Source organism: Osmerus eperlanus, chromosome 27, assembly GCF_963692335.1.
Source record: "Osmerus eperlanus chromosome 27, fOsmEpe2.1, whole genome shotgun sequence".
Taxonomy (NCBI): Eukaryota; Metazoa; Chordata; class Actinopteri; order Osmeriformes; family Osmeridae; genus Osmerus; species Osmerus eperlanus.
Genome location: NC_085044.1, coordinates 4526964 through 4545561, shown reverse-complemented (window position 1 = coordinate 4545561; position 18598 = coordinate 4526964). Strand labels below are relative to the sequence as shown.

Genomic DNA, 18598 nt, shown 5'->3' with positions numbered 1-18598 from the left:
CATTGAAAACCAACACATGTTTTTGCAATCTTTATTTCCAAATTGTCTTGACATTAAAATCCAAATAAGCAACCATAAAAAGGGATGCCTACAGGCATGCACACAGGTGCCACGTTCCTTGGCCCCACTTTCCTAAAACGAGTTTTTATCCACCATTTGCATTTGCACTTGACTTTACCTGGTTATATTTTCGCCGCGGAGGTGAGATTGATTGCCTTCAAGACAAGGGGTGGAAACTGCACTTTGGGACATAAATGTCAAGTTGAGTTGTGTCTACTGTCTCGTCAGCCCAAAACAAAATGTCAAAAGAAACACATTATTTAAAATCATAATATGGTATTAAAAAAAAAAGCTTGACAATCATGATACTGTACAGAGAAACATATACATTTTCATCATGGGGAAACATTCACTGTTTTCATTCAAGTTGAGCTATGTGCCATATACTGTATGATAACCTTCTAGACACTATAAGACACAGCCCATATATTTATATCGAATTAATTTTCTACCCAATCATAAACTAAGTGAAAAAGGCAGCCATGTGAATTTTTGGGAAAACAAAAATACCTTAAGTGAACCAACAATGGCATGCCAGTAAAGTGGCAGAGGAAATTTGACTAAAACATCGACTAAAGCAAATACACCTGAACTCATTTAAGCACTGATGTCCTAACCTGATAAACTTCACAGCAAGAACAGAGGAAGTTCACTCAACCGTAAATATCCGAATTCTCACATTGATAGGAGAGCTCACACCTCAGAATGAGAGTGAATTTATATACCGTACGATTCAGAACTCCAAACCATGAAAATCCTCTCAGAGGGAAAATGTCAAATAAAAAGTAAAACGACCCATATTTACAACAATGTACAGCAGCATCTTCCCCTCGACTTTAAGAAAACGAAAGAAGGAAACAGTCGTGGAAAAGAACAACCGATCGCTTCAAACACAGAGATCACGCCACCGGAGAATGACAAAACATTGGAGAACTATGAAATCTCAAAAACACTCCCCCCCCCCACCCAGTCTTCCAGTCTTTTGCACGGATGCAACAGTATCCGAGTTTTCAGTGGGTGATACCTCCCTGAGAGTAGCTGGCGTAACCGTTCTGTGGGAACAGAGACAACTCCTCGGCGCTCCCCACCCCGTTGTTGATTTCTGGAGAAAGAAAAAAAAAAAGAGGGAGAATAAAACAAAACAAACCCAACCGTCACTCCTTCCCCCCTTTTCCCGCTTGCGGCCGCTCCGGGGGCACACCTGAGAAAATGAGTTTCTCCTTCATGACGTTGACGTCGCGGCTGGGCCGGCGCGCCACGGCGCTCAGCATGATCTGCTCCGGGTTGTAGCTCTGCATGCCGCTCATCCTCCACCTGCCCCCGCCGCGGCACCCCGGGAGAAACCAGAAAGACACGTCACGACACGGGCGGCTAGCGAGAACCCCTCCGAGAGAGGGCAAACAAGAGGGCGGCTGTCTCAAAACCGCGTCGGGGGGGGGGGGGGGGGGGGGCGAACTACATTTACACGGAAACGCCGACGGGCGGCGAGAAAACACAACAAAAAAGAGGGGGAGGACACCCGAGGGATGCGGTTTCGGAGGAGAATGGGAAAGAGCTAGCGTGTGACACACAGAACAAGGACTCGGAGGAGGATGGGGGGGGCGGGGGGGGGGGACGACGACACGGGAGGACTGAGAAGGGGCAGCACTGTGGGCCGGTTACCTGATAACGTGATAGCTGGCAGATGCCAAGTGGCATGCAGACCAGGCAGAGCAGAGGACACAGAGAAAAAAAAACGAGACAGAGAGAGAGAGTAGGCAGGTGAGACAGCAAGGAGGACAAGAGAGACGGGGGGGAAGAGAGAGGAGGAGAGGAACGGTCGGTTTAGAAGCAGGCTGGACGGCAGGAAGCTCGGCCAAGGCCCGGAGGAAGGCGTTTCAACAGCATGAGCCCTAACGAACAGCTCGCACAGACAGACCACACAGACTAGACCAGACACCTGCCATTACACTGTGTTCCAATCATCGTTAGACAGGAGTGAGGACTACGCCCAGCATCAATCGAGAAAGCATATTTCAATTTCAAATGATATCACGTGTGCGTGGTGCTGAAAGAGTACTTACTTTTGAAAAATAAAAACTCCTATGACTACCGCGACGGACACCAGGTCGGACGTCATCCAGATCAAGGAGTACACACCCGGACTCTGCAACGAAAACAGACACGGTCAACACCAGCAGCCGCCACTAGGTGTCAGCGTCACCCCGGCAGTCAGACCCAACAGCCAGGCTGCGGCCGCGCACACCAGAGCCAGATGCTGACTCGTCGGGAATCCGAGCCGCCTGGTCTCACGCCGAGTCCCCTAGCTCTCCGGCCGCGACCTTCATCTTGTACTTAAGGTTGTTCCTTGCTGCGCCCAGGTCTGCTGCTCGACCCTGCTGAGGGGGAGGGGATGAGGGGGAGGAGTGAAGGGGCTTACCATGATCCAGACGGGGTAAGGCACCTTCCGGAGGACCTGGGGCACGTCCGTGGAGACGGAGGACACCCCGCTGCACCACAGCACCGAGTAGAGCCACGGCTCGTTCACCGGGTACACCGTCACGCTCATGTTGTTGGCCAGGTACTTCCTGGAGGGGGGGGGGGACAAAACGAGAGGGGGGGCGGGGTTTGGGGGAGAGCGAGTTCAGACGGGGGCTCTCGGTCGCGAGCCGCGGTCGGCCTCGAGGCGCGGTCGCCCTCGAGGCCGACGGCTTTTTTTCCGGGGGCGACTAGAGCCGCTCTCCACCCCTGGCTCGCTTCATATCGCAGCCCCTCGCTTCGCCCACGCGTAAAGAGGCCCTCGACGGGTTCCGAACGAAAACGGGCAACTTTCATTCGATTTTTTGCTTGCGTGGGTCAATCCGACCACATCCTCATTGTAAAATTTGACACTTCAAAACAATAACCTGACTCCCTGAATCCATGATCAGGCTGGGCGGGGGGGGGGGGGGGGGTGACTGGACTCTTACTGGATGTCTTTGTAGCTGGCCTGGCTGTAGTGCAGAGTCAGGCTGCTAATGCCCCTGTGTCGGAGCTCCTCCACGGACGCCTTCTCCAGGGACGTCTGCTGCAGGCCTCGCACCCTCCCCCGGTCCGTGTCGGGCGTCCACGTCACCTGAGGAAGCACAGCCGGCACTGGAGTCACTTTCTAGCGGTTTGTGTCTTTTGTTTTTGCACTTTTTGAAGTTGCTAACAACCACCCCAAAAGTGAAAAGTCGCGATGACGACTGTCGGTGTAACAAGCCTGGTCTTAACCCCTGTGTGACCTTCGGGTCATTGTGACCCTTCAGTCATTGTGACCCACCGTCGTGTTGTGACAACTTTACCTCATACGACAATAAAGTGAAGCATTTTCTTTGAAACGTCGCGCTGACTCACTTTATTTTTGTAATCGGTAAAGTTGCCGCAACACGACGGTGGGTAACAATGACCCCGTAGGCAGCGCAAGGGTTAAGGAACGTTTCTCCTCACCCTCTTCTGAGAGATGCCCGACCTCTGGACGGCCCACAGAGTGTCCATGATCCAGGTCTTGTAGTGCGGGTGTTCTGGGGGCGGGCGGCGCAGGTTGAGCAGGGCGGAGCGGTTGGCCCGGCCAGCCAGGCGGAGCATCTCCACCAGACTGCACACCGTCTGGTTCCCTATCCTGGTGCGGTCCCTCTCCGTCAGAGACCGGGCCGTCCAGTAGGGGTCGCTCTGGAGCGGGAGGAGAGGAGAGGAGAGGGAAGGAGAGGAAAGGAGAGGAGAGGTGAAAGGAGAAGAGAGGAGAGGAAAGGAGAGGAAAGGAGAGGATTCATAGACTGATAGACATGAAGCATTTATCCCAAAAGTGTATTGCTTTTGAAAACACAAAAACGGTCTGGAAGACCCCTTCAGCAGTCCCCGAGTTTTAAGATTCCGCGCGTGAAGAGTGGAACCCTCCTTAGAATTCCCTCAAAACGCCACAAACGCGCCACGCCGACAAAGAGAGAGATCGAGAAAAACACCCGGAAGAGAGGGAACGAAGAGAAGAGGTACCTTCAGAAACCACTTGCCGGCGTTGAGGGAGCGAATCTCTGTCCAGTTGAAGAAAGAGGCGTCGTCCAGCTGCCTGAGGGGGAAGACCTTTCCCACGTCGGTGGTCCGTCTCAGGGTGTCGTCGCGCATCAGGAAGGGCACGCCGTCCACGCTGGACAAACGGGACACCAACAGGACAACACGTCAGCTCTCACGGCTCGGTACCCCGTCTCAGAAGTCAGAGTCAGGTTTTCTCAAATGTGTTCAATCACTGTAAGCTTTTGCGTTAGGTGGAGTGGAATATTGTAACTTCCCCCCACCCACAGCGTCTACAGTACACAGGCATTCCGTATAATCACCACAAATACATTTGTAGAAAGTGCCAGTGATGAATACTGTAATCTTGCTTTGAACAAAAGAAACTACCTAAAATAATGATATAAGGTGGACTTTGACAAGGACATCTATTTTTATCCAAATATTCGTCATTTGGATATCATACATCTACTCACATAGGGAGGCAGGATTAATCAGTTAAAGTTGGCTTCCTAACCTATAACATGCTGACTGTGGAATGGCTTTTCTATGGGGAACTCATTAATCCAGGACCTTTGGGCAAAGGAATCGCAGTAGGGAAGCTCTGTTGGCTGCTGTTCCAGCTAACTTTACAGTACAGTCAGCGCCTCGAATTCAATCCAACGGTTGCATTTTAATAATGGACCGTTGGACTCAATTCCTCCCATCGCCTGTGTTGCCAGTAAACACGAAAACAAGAGCCTGTTAGCGGGTGGGTGTCCTGTGGCACAGTAACGCCTCCACCACAACGCTGCCCCGCCTCGCTGGGACTGAACGGGCGTGAGGTGGGTCGAGCTGCTCACCTGACGGTCACGTCCGCCTCCAAGGAGCTGACGCCCTGCTGCAGCGCCTTGTTGAACGACATGAGCGTGTTCTCTGGAGCCAGCTGGAGGAGACAGACAACAGGAGGGAGAGAGAGAGAGAGAGAGAGAGAGAGAGAGAGAGAGAGAGAGAGAGAGAGAGAGAGAGAGAGAGAGAGAGAGAGAGAGAGAGAGAGAGAGAGAGAGAGAGAGAGAGAGAGAGAGAGAGAGAGAGAGAGAGAGAGAGGGACAGAGGAGAGAGAGAGGGAGGGAGGGACAGAGAGAAAGAGGGAGGGAGGGGAGAGGGAGGGAGGGAGAGACAGAGAGAAAGAGAGAGAGACAAAGAAAAAGAGAGAGACAGAGAGAAACAGAGAGAGGGAGAGAGAGAGAGCGATGGTGAGAGAGGGAAGGGGCACAACCGTTTGAACGATGACAGTACAGCACTGTATGCGAGCGCTGCTCTGTGGAGACCTGATGACCGTAGCTCATAAAAAAACAAGTAGGTCAAATCCAAGTTTTCCGGACGTCAATGGTGCAATCAACGGGGGCTTGTTGCTTCTGCATCTGCCCACATGGAACCTCGGATAAAGCTATTGATTGGTTTACAAACATGACCTCACAAGTTAGCCACAGGAACAAACTGAAACCATTCATTGGAGGGCATCTGGCTGTGCCATAACTTCAACGGAGCTGAACGTGTCAGTGTTCATTGAACACCAGATGTGTTCATTTCGCTCGAGTGTTTAAAAAGGTCCGTTCACATGAGATGGGGTTAAATGAACACTGTAAAACGTGCTGATAGATATTGACACCGGTGCAAAGTTCAGTGTAACACATCCTTTTTAATGCTTAGAAGGGCTTTCTTTGTTATTAGGATGAAGGCCTTCGGGGAGGAAGTTCTCTACTCTCCTGTCAGAAAGGTCCCTTAGCTTCCCCACAGCGGGGATCAACACCTTAACATGTCTTGACAAGTCAGAGGTAAAAGAAGAGTGTGTGTGTGTGTACGGTGTGTGTGTGTATGTGTACGGTGTGTGTGTGTGTGTATGTGTGTATGTGTGTGTGTGTGTGTGTACAGTGTGTGTGTGCGCGCAGCGATTGCGGAGGCCAGGTACACACCCTGGGTTGGCCACTATGCGTGTAGATAATGTGTTTGTTTACGAGAAAAGTTTGTCTGGACTGAGTGTCTCTCGACCAGGACGCGAGTCCTCGTTTTTATCTATGGATTGAGTCCAATCCGCCACACGTGAGATATAAGGTCAAAGATCTGTGTCCTGAGGCGTGACACGCGGCACACTTGTTATCGAGCCTTTACGATCTGTTGTGTCCTATTGTGTGTTCCTGTCCCGTCCTTATCTGACACGGCCCGCCCTCTTTCCACTCTGTTTTTCGTCGGAGGGTGAGCCCCGCCCAGCCTCAACACGATTGGGCGGGGGGGGGGGGGGAGCTACGACTCACCATGGGGGCCCCCCGTCGGCCAATGACGTCGGGCCGCGGTTTGAGGCCGCCGCGGTCCATGACGCAGGGGAAGGAGAAGGTGAGGGGCGCCGTGTAGAGCGCCAGCAGGACGCCCAGGTACACCAGCAGCACGGCCGTCTGCAGCCCTGGGGAGGGACGAGCAGGGCGGTCAGTCAGACCAGCAGGCGGGCAGAACGACACAGGCGGACCAGCAGTTCTTGGGGCAGGTCCCCAGGAGTCGTTCTACGTTGTGATTCTACACCACAATAGAGGCAGTACGTTCACAGAGCATGTCCGGACACACTTACTGGATCTCTCTGTGCGGATCACATGACCGGCGACAAGCCAGCTCAACGCTGTCATTGCTGCCAGAGCTCCTATATGCAGGAACGGCCCTGTGGACTGAGGAACAAGCAAAGTCAAGTCAAGTATAACTTTCATTTGTCCTTACAAAGGACAAATAAATACCAAAAACATTACAAACAGCAATACAGTATCACAATCCACACACTTCCAGAGAGAACTCATGTACTCTATCTTTTACTACTTCTACTACACGACTACTACTAAAGTTACACTTAAACTAACAAAGCAAACTAAGCGAGGTCCAGTTGAAAAAGGTCGCCGCGCAGGGTAAAGAGAGGCCGACCTGTAAGGAGATGAGGACGATGTCCCACTCGTTGCCCCAGATGTCATCGATGGAGACCACGCCAGAGATGGTGGTGAGGAGGGCAGCCACCACACCAATCTGGGGTGACAACACACACACACACACGGTGACAGAGATCCTACGGTACTGATCCTCCAGAACTCCCTGGACGATCGGTCATCGTCACGACTCCTTGGCGCTCATAAATCATCCGGGCTCAATACGGAATTCAATTGAGTTGGTTTGAGTTTGTTCGGAGGAGGTGTACCTTGTGGATCCAATAGAGATTTAGCTGCTGCCCCAGGGAAATGTGAAAAAGCGCCAAGATCTGCAAGATAAATAGAGCAGCGGTCATTGCACGCAGGTTCTCATCGAGACAAAGCGTGACAATGTGTCGATGTGCTGGTGTGTAAAGAAAGATGCGTATTAACATGAATATGTGTCATGTGTGCAAGGGCAAGAGTTAGGGAAAGGGTCTAGGTTAGTGTTAGCTTCACGTGAGATAAGCGTTTACAGGCAATAAGGCCCTAACAAGATGCTTGTTTAGCCTTAATATTTGTTAATAAGACTTACTAACTTCCCAAGGCCATATCACATATTAACTGAGTCTTATTACCAGCACCTGAATGGAAAGTTTTACCAACTCACCATCAGGAATGTAATGTAGCTGAACCCCACGGCGGTGGAGGCGAGGATAGGCACCGTGCCATCTCTCCATTCCCCCGAGCGGTTGTACAATAACCTGCAGAACAGGGGAGGAAACGAAAGGGGGTGGGGGGGGGGGGGGTGGGGGGGATTAGGTTAGAAAGACGCCAGGCTCCAGGCCCTTCGGAGGACACTCAAAACGAAACGCATTCCGTTCGCACTGCCTCGTCCCACGCCAACGGGGGACGCGAAGGCTCCGACACATAAAGGCCAGCGTTGCCGGGGCGACTCTGGGTCCTGTCGTCTGGCTCCCTCACCAGTTGAACTCGTTGTAGTCATTGTGCGCCTCCAGCCAGAAGTACGACCAGAACAGGAGCAGGAAGAAGCAGATGCAGAGGAGGAAGAACCAGGCACGCTCCCACTGAAAGACACAACACAAACAAGAGTGAGAGACAACGCAGAAAAGACACAAACAGTAACACCTCGACCACCCACCCCCCCCAAAAAAACGATGCATTTAGCAGGCCAACACACACAAGAACCCAAGAACCAGAAGACCACAGTTCTACCAGAGCCTGTTCACACCTGCGCTGTGACCAGGGCCTTGACTCCCTCGAGCAAAGGCAGACTAGTGCGCAAGAGTGGAGGTCTGTACAGAGAACAAGGACACTTCCTCCCTCGGTCACTAACAGGATTAGAGTTAAGACCGGTCGGCGCGCAGGATCTGTTGACCACTGATCAGCTCGGCTGACCATGATGCGTCTCCACATGCACCTGTTACTCATCCCCCCCAGGCCCGGGGGGGGGTGAGGCTCGAGCGAGCCTGGCGCCCGGCGGAGAGGGCAGGTTAACTTCCACTCTGTCCCCCTCAGAAATATTGTCTTGGATTCGACCCTCCTTCACGTCCGCATGCGTTAGCATAACCAGGTGACCTGAGCGTGTGCTGGTCATGTGATCAGCCTGGTTGATACACGGCCCCCAGAACCCGCTACACAAGGAGGATTTCGCTCACACTTGAGTTCATGTGGTCGAGGGGAAGACTGGTGGATGTACCAATTGGAACAGGGGCAAAACCACGTGGGAATCGTAGTCCCACGAACATCCCACGTCATCAAGCCTACGAGAAGGTCTATCTTGATTAAGTCTAGAGATCAGCGGAAGGCCAGAAGGTCACAGCTGAGAGTGAGGTCACAGCTGAGAGTGAGGTCACAGCTGAGAGTGAGGTCACAGCTGAGAGTGAGGTCACAGCAGAGAGTGAGGTCACAGCAGAGAGTGAGGTCACAGCAGAGAGTGAGGTCACAGCAGAGAGTGAGGTCACGGCAGAGAGTGAGGTCACAGCTGAGTGTGAGGTCACAGCAGAGAGTGAGGTCACAGCTGAGAGTGAGGTCACAGCAGCCCACCAGAGAGAGGAGGCTCTGTGGAGAGGTGAACAAGGAGAACATGGATCAAGCTACTGAGTTGGGTTCTCTACTTAGGGTTTCAGGTCGGTGATACATTAAGGGATGAGAGCGTTAATTCCCTTAAATTGCACTGCAAACAGTCCACCACTGAGTAGCTCAACACTCTGTGGCACTACTGAATAGAAAACCCATTTTGTATCAAGACAGATTAAATAAAAGGATCCCGAAACAGTTTAAAATGACTTCCCTGCTTTTAATGATGGGTTTTATTGCTTCTATTCTGAAATCCTTTCAATGGAAAATGACTGAATTCATAATAAAGCATACTCTGAAGTGCCGGTGAAGATTGCCAAAAGAGAATGTATTACGTCCGAGCACTTATTCAGTCCCTTTGTGAGGTCTGAGGTTCTTTTTGAAGGCCTTTCCACCCAGTGCACACAGCAGGACAGTCACCTGGAGACGACAAGTCATTAACTTCCGGAAGTTTCATGACGTCTAAGAGGTTCCACCAGAGCGGTAGGAGAGCGACTGACCAGACTCCCGCTTCCCGCCTCCGCCGTCTCCATCTAATAATAACACGCCTGTGAAGAGCCGGAGGATTCTGAAGAGATCCGCTGACTCATCACTGCCTGTAAACCTCTTCTGTCACACGTGTTAGAGACAGATGACACAACATAATTTGTGGCTAGTTCTGAGCAGGTGCACTGAGGTGTAGTTAAGGCTGTAGTACGATACTATTTCCGGAAACGCATGGTAAAGATGTTGGAAAAATATGAAACACGTACATGTAGTTACCACATATTGTACTCAGTTACAAGACAATTTTGTTTTTAGGTTTAGTTTAGGTAGACATGTACAAAAGCCTAGAATTGTACAATCGTACACCTGCAAAACCTTGTTCATAGTGTGAGTTTCCAGAAGCTCTCTTAGCAGCAGAGCAACACTGTAATCTGTTTCGAAGAACACTAAGCTCTTCAGCAAAGATACACAAACAGAACAGGTCAATTTAGGACTGGGGGTGATGTAGTAAGCATGCCACGGCCAATCGCAAAACCCCTTTCTGCAGCCAATCGCAAAACCCCTTTCTGCAACCAGTGAAGCTTTCAGATCTTTGATTTAAATGGCTAACAATCCAGGCAAAGACAAATTGACACTTCATTATGGTCAACACACTTTGCTTTGATAAACACAATTTTCTTTATAAATAAGTTACTATAGAAGGTGTTGGCTAACTGTATTTTCATACTTAATAGTAGATTATTTGTTTACCATACCTAAATGCTGTACTTTGGTACAGTTACAAACCTGTGGTAAATAAGTTATTAATAGCACAATAGGACATTATTTTGAAAACCAAGGTCAATCATTTGTCAAGTTTTTACAAATTTACAAATAATAAAATCCATATACAGTATATAAAAACACCTTCTTAATAAATGATTTCCATTGCAGTTACAAAAAAGCGTTTCCCAACAATTAAACGATACGTTTGTGTGTGTGCACTTGAATCCTTTCAGTGTGAAAGCAACTGGGGTGATGTAGGTCGGCTGTGGAAAGTATGTGTGTGTGTGTGTGTGTGTATATGTGTGTGTGTGTGTGTGTGTATATGTGTGTGTGTGTGTGTGTGTGTGTGCGCTCAGGTTGTGTGAGTGTGTGCCCTCTGCTGCTTTGTTAATGGAGTGAGGGAGACCAGCTGTGTGCTTGTCCTGTTCCTCTGGGTCAGCACATCATTAGTGCCCAGCTCACACATTCTGTAAGAGGCCTAATTTATGGCCAATCTATGGGCTCTTTGTATGGAAAAGACTAGAACAGCAGTTTGGACCTATAGTCCAGAGAAGAGCACATCAAACTCAAATGAAAGAGAGAAAACATCCACCAGTCTTAAATTAGTGGGAATAAAAAAATACCTGTTCAGGTATTAGTTACTACAAGAACAAAGTGTCCTTCAGGCGTTCCTGCCTCCCCCCCCCCGTTCTGCCTTCCCATCTCCTCTTCCTCCCCTCCTTTCCTCCCTCCCTCCTCTCCTCTCCCCGCTCCTCTCCTCCCTCCCTCCTCTCCTCTCCCCGCTCCTCTCCTCCCTCCCTCCTCTCCTCTCCCCGCTCCTCTCCTCCCTCCCTCCTCTCCTCTCCCCGCTCCTCTCCTCCCTCCCTCCTCTCCTCTCCCCGCTCCTCTCCTCCCTCCCTCCTCTCCTCTCCCCGCTCCTCTCCTCCCTCCCTCCCTCCCTCCTCTCCTCTCCCCGCTCCTCTCCTCCCTCCCTGTCCCCTTCACGTTCCACCTCCCCTCCTTCCCTCCTCTCCTCTCCTCTCCTCTCCTTCCCTCCTCTCCTCTCCTCCCTCCCTCCCTCCCTCCCTCCCTCCACGCTCCACCTCTCCTCCCCCCTCCTCCCCCAGCCTCCCCCCCTGACTCTCTGTCCTCTTGAACTTGGCCTCGCGATTCGTCGAGTCACAAATCCGGAATCCGGACAGACACACACACAAACACAAAAACAAACAGTCACCCAATTAAAGTGGCAGGATTCTTTTTTTGTACTATTTGCCTGTGGTGCGATCTGTGGGATCTGGGATTGCCTGACCGATTTATCTCTCCCTCCCGGGATTCAGACGGATGGAAAAAGGTTGAATTATTCCTGAGGATGTGATCAGGTTTCATGTTGCCGGCTCATCGCCTCTGCTCTGTCTCCTGAATTCTTAGCACATCCTGGTTTGCACACAATGTACTGAAGTTCATACTGTGACACAGTATGGATGCATGGCACATTCTAGAAATGTTGACAACTTATCTGAACTCTGTCTCTGAGAAATCTTCTGGTTTACCACACAGACCTCGAGCCCTATCACTCCGTCAGTCTACTTTTGTCACGGTTCTACCCCTACCGGTGTCATGTCTCCCTGCCTTTGTTGTGCTTACAAACAATGCACCATATACGATCCAATCTCACTGCGGCCTCCACAGAAACCCAGCCCGTACTCTAACAACCGTTTCACACGCTGACATACATCAACTCACATCTAGGCTGCAGTTTAAATAAGAGATCTGCTCTCACTCTAGTTTCCCCATTTGTTTAAGCGGCAGCATTTGACCCGAGTGAAAGAAAAAAAACTGTCTTTAACAACTCAGCAAATGACCTTACTGGAATGTATTACAAATGTAAGACGACAGCTAAGCTGCCTCAGTCTGAATCCAGGTGTGAGGTAAGGTGTGAGGTGAGGTGTGAGGTGAGGTGTGAGGTGGGGTTCGTCTTCCGCAGAGTGAAACCAACCCAGCCTGGCACGAGAACAGAAGACTCCGATTTGATTGTGTCATTTTTTGGGGTGCCCCCCCGTGAAAAAAACCTCTTCGATCCGCATTCATCTCACCTTAGTGCTGTCGTCATGGGAACGCTGGTAGCGTTTCCAGCGGCACCCGTAGATCCCAGTGACGAAGGAGAGACAGAGCTGCTTCTCGTATACCTGGGTTGGTGCTAAGGGTTGGTGCTTCACCATGCTCCCTCAGCGCCTCGGGTCGCCCACCAGCACACTAGCATCCCACGCTGGACCAGGAACCCTGCTGGAGAGAGGGGGGGGGGGGGGGGGGGCGGGACACACACACACGTTCACAAAATCACGCTCGGAGAACATCGTCACGGGGACGCTGGAAACCTCCCCAACTGGAAGATACCAGAAACGTCCTCACCGTGGAAGACACTCGAAAACGTCCTCAAATGGAGATACTGGAAACGTCAAGCACAAGCTGTTAGCATACCGGGGAGTCTCCCGAATAGAAAATAACTGAAAATGTTTGAAGTTGGTTGCCAGAATACAACATCGTACTGTCTGTCTTTCGTATGTGACTCACAAAGGGAAAATCCCGGGGACAAAACACTGCATTTCTCCCCATGTTCTCCCACCCACGAGTCCCTGTACACAAACAATTCCACACACCTGGCGGCCAAACATCAAAGCTAATTTCATTCATTCATTCATTTCAAGGCCTTTAAAACACGGTGGAAGTGGGACAGTCCCTTCACCTTCCCTCCTCCTCTGGTGTGTCCGAATGGGAGTTGAACTTGTGTGACCTTACAATCAGCTTTAGCCAGCTGTATCTCTAAAAAGCTAGCCATTTATTGGCACGGGTGTGCATCTAAACCGAGGAGTTCGTTTAGAAAATTCAACTACAATGGCTATACAAAGACAGGTGAAGAAAGTCTATCCTATCTGCTAAGACCTGTTCTACGAGCAACATAATCTGTGACTGGAATCTAACTATTCATAGACAATACTAGTGAAGTTGCTTTCATTTAAAGCCAATTAAAGAAATTGTGCATTTCTTTCCTCAGGTTGATGTCCTAGACATTGTCCAGACAATCCTCCTTTACACAATAGGTAAGTCTAGATGTTACATTTTACATTTAGTCATTTTAGCAGACGCTCTTATCCAGAGCGACTTACAGTAAGTACAGGGACATTCCCCCTGAGGCAAGTAGGGTGAAGTGCCTTGCCCAAGGACACAACGTCGTTTGGCACGGCCGGGAATCGAACTGGCAACCTTCAGATTACTAGCCCGATTCCCTAACCGCTCAGCCACCTGACTCCGACATGGTCAGTAGATGACGTGTTTGTGGCTTTGGTCTGCTATCTCCTGGAAACACAGAGCCACTGGCCTCATGTCTGCCTATTCAGTCACAACAGGTCTATAACACATGTCCTGCACATGTCTGTCAAACCCAGATAAGCCTCCGCGATTTACTGTCCACCAACTACCACTCCCCACAGGACAAGGAAAGTAAGTTGTGCTGGCTTGGGTGATGCCAAATACAAGTGTTTTATAGAGAGAAACTTCGGTCGACAGTATGTTCTCACCGAGGTCCAGGTTCACAACAAGGCATCCTTCATGAATGTCATATGTCGACGTGTATATGTCCTATGCCTTTTCACATCGGATTCGGATTAGTCCCATTCATTCTGTCAGCGTGAACCAGATAAGCCTAGAAATATTGATTCGTCTTTTTCATAAAACGACGCTCGGGGCTGTCAATTGTCCCTCAGTGAATAAATACTGTCATGGAAAAGGACAAAAAGCAATGATGGACATGGGCCCATTTCCTGGACCGTCTTGTCTAGACAAAAGCGAGTGGAGAATGTCCATCATATCTCCAAACACGCAGGCAGACGCTAGGGACAGACAGGAAGTATAAACGCAAGTGACTGGCTGCTGCTGAACGGTTACCTTAGAGTTAGAGTTGGTGTTCAGCTACTGGATACCGCAGTTTCCATAACTACCGTAGCTACCTGTCATATTTGTACAGATTTAGCCCAATGTCATATTTGTACAGATTTAGCCCGGACAAAAGCAATGAGACGGGCATCTTGTCTCCAAAACAGGCATGGTTTGAACAACAACCTGCTGTTGTTGGGAAATAACTTGCGGTCTAAATCTATATCGCAGCACGCATAGGACACAGACAGGAACTGTTTCAGCAACAACAAACAGATAAGTGTCTGGTTGTGCATTGTTCTCCTGGTCTGGGGGAAACTCCCCAGACTAGGGGAGAGGTTTCCCCCCGACAGGAGCCTGGAACACTGATCTCTGCGGCCAGCCAGCTCATCCACGTCCTGGACGAGCCCCCTAGGAGATGGGTCAATCAGGGCCACCCAGGTCAGTCTATTGACAAACCGTGGCAGTTCAGAACAAGCAATCTGATGACATGCGAAATGTTTGTCCTGCACAGCTGGGCTGTTGGCTGGGGAGGTTCAATAGAATATAGTCGTTGAGATGAGACACAATAGTCTTCATTTGGCCCTCTGAATAGATGTCAGCTCGACAAAAGCAAAGGTGACTTTGCGAAAGGGTTGCAGTGACAGCAAAGAGCGACATCGTTTTCCATTTTTCAATTTACTCTTTTCAGATTTCACATTTGCCACCAATAACAGAGGCACTACTGGCTGAGTTTAAACGTAGCATTGTCTTAAAAGAACTGTGGTTCTGAAGAACTAGGAAGAAGTGTAAATGTTAATTGACAAAAGGCCCATAGGGCAAACGACTAAAGAAACCACACAACACAAATTACACCACCAATCAAGTGTATTCCTAAACATACCCAACTCCTAATTATTCTGGGACAGTATGAAATACTTAATGACTGTAAGACATGAAGGTAGCAAAACCAGCATCACTTTTAAACATATGCAACAATGACAAATATCATTCAGGGACAAAAACCCTTTTATAAATTCTATGCCATAGGTATGTTCTCTATAAATCAACATGACTGTCACTTCATGGCACGACTGAGCTCATTTTTATGTGTTCACCTGTTGAGGCAGATCTGCCTAGCTGTCTTCAGTGAAACCAACAGCCACTGTTTCAACAACATCCTTCCAACGAGGAATAGATTCTGAGGAGAGGGGGGCCACCCAAAATGGCCTAAACGTCCTTTGAGACATTCCCTTTAAATAACCTCCCCTGCTGATTTGGGCCTGATCTGTCCATGACCTGAGGGCTTGAACTGGAGGGAGAAGATTTCCTGTGGGTGTCATCTGACCTCTCCATGAGGGACGGGTCTTAACGGTCTCAAAAGGCTTCCTCTCCGGTTCACTCCATTCCTTCTAACTCAGTGGTTCTTAGATGTTTCCCTGCTCCAACACACCTGATTCAAATGAACGGTCGTTAGCAGGCTTCTGCATAACTAGATAACGACCCATTCATTTGAATAAGGTGTGTTGGAGCAGGGAAACATCTAAAACATGCAGGACAGGGGATACTTGAGGAGCAGGGTTGAGAACCACTGTTCTAACTGATGAGATGTAGGCTAACAGGTCAGAGTGCCACCCATGTCTTCGGCTTCACCTGTCTAGTGAAAGCTAGTGAGTGTGACAAACAAGTAGGGCTTTTTCATTTGGGAGCGTCTATCTTTTTCTAATAATAATAATACGCTACAAGTACCGTACACAACAATGTGGTACAAGATTTAATAAACGCCTAACACTGAACAGTTTTCTGTTCTGAATGACGCCTCAACCACCTGAGGGAGCATCTCTCGCTAATCTGCTATGGACTAGCGAGAGATGGCCTTCTCAGTGTCCATTGCATTGTAGTTGAGTGTTGGCAGTGTCATTCGAGTTTTTCAGCCCCACTGTTATTCATAGAATAATCCACAGAGTCTCTGCCATGTATCTCTAAAATTAGCCTTTTATATCGGTCAGTGTCACTTATTTCCAGGCTGTTCCATCATTTATTCCTTCATAAAAGATGTATTGCGCATGCATTATTCAGCTCTTGATTCCTCGTCAAGCCACAATAGGACTTTTATTAGCCACAGTGTTCTCATTAGCCTTGTGTCAGAGAGTGTAAAATGAGGAGACCAACGATGATGACAGCCATTGTTGAACCCCCGAACAGTCCACTGGGCTTGCTTGCTGTGTGACTTCCTGATGAGAAATGGCTAGATGAGGTGCTTCTGTTAGGGAGCCTGTCAACCCGCTCTGTTCCGGCATTTTCTACGCAATTTGTTCTCCATTAAGAATGATTGAGTCCAGACAGATAATGAGTTAGTGACTCACACTTTTAAGGCAGGGCAGGATGAAAAATAATTTCTTTTTTTTACTGTACTTACCAGCATGTCACTAAGCGAATAAACGCAAAAATGTAAATATAACACGAAAGGGCAAGAACATTATGTGAAATCCCTTCAATTTGATGATTATAGGGTATTTAGCCTATTGTATTTGCTACATTTTCCAACCATCTCTTTTTTTCCTAATGTGATATTCAGAGCTGCTAAATTATGGGTCATGGATGTGGAGGTCAGTCTGGATAGTTGTGTCTCTGCCAGATAGTTGCTCTGGGTTACTCAGACAGAATGCAATTATTTCACCATGTTCAGTAATTGCAGATGCCACACATTCAACAGGGCTTCATTATGGTGACAGTAAATCATTCCCCTTCAGTTCCTTTTATGGCGCAGAGTTTGTGTAAAACACATATATGTGTTTTACACAAACTCATATATATCATTCAATATCAACTGAACTCAATATCATTTTCACAGAACTACTTTGTTGTTCATGCAACCAAGCCCAACTTGAGACCGATAACTAAAGTCATTTCTCGACCGACAGGAACTTGTTGCCATGGTGAGCAGTTGCCTTCCCTACCATCTCTCGCAAAGAACATAGCAGTCAACAGGAGATCTATTGATCAATCTCCCTAACGAGCCATAAAATGACTCGTTTCTTGGCTTCCCTTACATGTCCTCTAATAGTTTAGAACACGGAGGATTGTTGTCGCGAAATCTATTTCCCACATCAAAACTATTTTTGCCGAACTGCACATTCAATAATGGATTTTGCATTTAAAATGACGATGATGAGGATGTGACAGAGAACTCTATTTAACTACGGCTAATCCAAATGTTTGAAGTTACAGAGCTCATTAGACAGTTGAGAAACGTAACTGTTTAAAACTCCATCAAACTGATCCAGGTAAACCCAGTAAGTGACAGATGCAGACAACTACACATATTATATCAGAGTTAAAATGATGAACTGCGCACAAACGTAAACACTCACCTTCCCTCCACGACTGTATCTCTTCTGATCAAGATATACAAGTAGTCGCTTACAGTGACTGTTATAGTCCCATGTTACCAACACAATATTGTTGTTGTTTCTTCAGAGTAGAGAATTCCGTGAGTTCAAATGAATCAGCAAAGTTTGTAGTCTTTGGTAGAGTGTCCCCGAAAACCATCTAATAAACATCCTATAAAACAAAACACACAACCGTACAGAAATAGATTTCCGCTGTTACAATATCGAAGGTATTATTTTTTAAACAGCGGCAAAAATTCTCATAGCTCGCCGATGGTTTACACACGGAATTAGAATGAACCCTAATCCCGACAGACACGGTGTGGGTGGAGCTGTCTTGAATCTCACCACACTGGTTAGTCGCTGCAGAGGGCGTTCAGTTCTGACTCAAGTGATTGACAAGGCCTATACCTTTGACGTCCTAAAAATTAGTCAAATAATCCATAACCAAGGTCTTGTCGTTTAACATAATTTTCAGTGGGGACGTTTATTTGACTAACTCAGTAAGCAAGTGTATTTTCCCTAAATGTTATTTTGCAAATCCTTTCACACGTAGGAACACACACACACCCTCCCACACACACACACACACACACTATTCCATTGCCTAATAATATTTAACCCTTTTCACATTTACCATGCCCACATATGCTTTTAGGGAGGAATTAAGTGGATGACACATCCGAGGGCCACTGATCTCCCACCCTTACACCCAGCTATCAGACAGTGAGCCGACACACCGGCTACCGGCATCTTGGAGGTGATCTATTCTCGGATGCACAGTCAGAGATTAACTACTGGCTTGGGAGAGGATTGCGTCAGGTCTCCTAATCTTGTGCAACCCAGCAGTGAAGCACATTTTCTACAACAAGGCTAACTAGAAAGATCAGAATCAGCTTTATTCGTAAGTTTGCACAAACAAGGACTTGACTATGGCAGGAAAGGTGCGTACGGTTAACATGCAAGAGTTGTAAAAGG

The 18598-nt window shown here is 48.5% G+C and overlaps 1 protein-coding gene across 3 annotated transcripts; it reads right to left on the bottom strand.

The window, feature by feature from the left end:
• Positions 1–436: 436 nt before the first annotated feature.
• gdpd5a (glycerophosphodiester phosphodiesterase domain containing 5a) lies at positions 437–17939 on the bottom strand. Of its 3 annotated transcripts, none has more exons than XM_062453375.1 (17): positions 17603–17939; positions 12413–12602; positions 7974–8077; positions 7660–7753; positions 7280–7339; positions 7012–7110; positions 6671–6764; positions 6363–6508; positions 4911–4993; positions 4054–4204; positions 3511–3732; positions 3009–3154; positions 2480–2627; positions 2124–2206; positions 1723–1737; positions 1262–1374; positions 437–1162 (listed from the first exon to the last, which is right to left on the bottom strand). In XM_062453375.1, the coding sequence occupies exons 2-17, from the start codon at positions 12536–12538 to the stop codon at positions 1071–1073; spliced, it is 1776 nt and encodes a 591-aa protein (XP_062309359.1). In that variant the 5' UTR covers positions 12539–12602; positions 17603–17939; the 3' UTR covers positions 437–1070. The 3 variants fall into 3 exon arrangements, with proteins under 3 accessions (XP_062309359.1, XP_062309360.1, XP_062309361.1); XM_062453376.1 differs by having other exon boundaries at positions 12413–12599; XM_062453377.1 differs by lacking the exon at positions 1723–1737.
• Between the last annotated feature and the right edge of the window lie 659 nt (positions 17940–18598).

What these genes read in the sequence shown, in the direction of transcription:
- gdpd5a (XM_062453375.1), bottom strand. Translation starts at nt 12,538, where the DNA reads ATGGTGAAGCACCAACCCTTAGCACCAACCCAGGTATACGAGAAGCAG. An exon ending in CGGGCATCTCTCAGAAGAGG is followed by an intron (nt 3,155 to 3,510) that starts GTGAGGAGAAAC and finishes GTGCTTCCTCAG; the next exon opens with GTGACGTGGACGCCCGACAC. An exon ending in GCCAGCTACAAAGACATCCA is followed by an intron (nt 2,628 to 3,008) that starts GTAAGAGTCCAG and finishes CCCCCCCTCCAG; the next exon opens with GAAGTACCTGGCCAACAACA.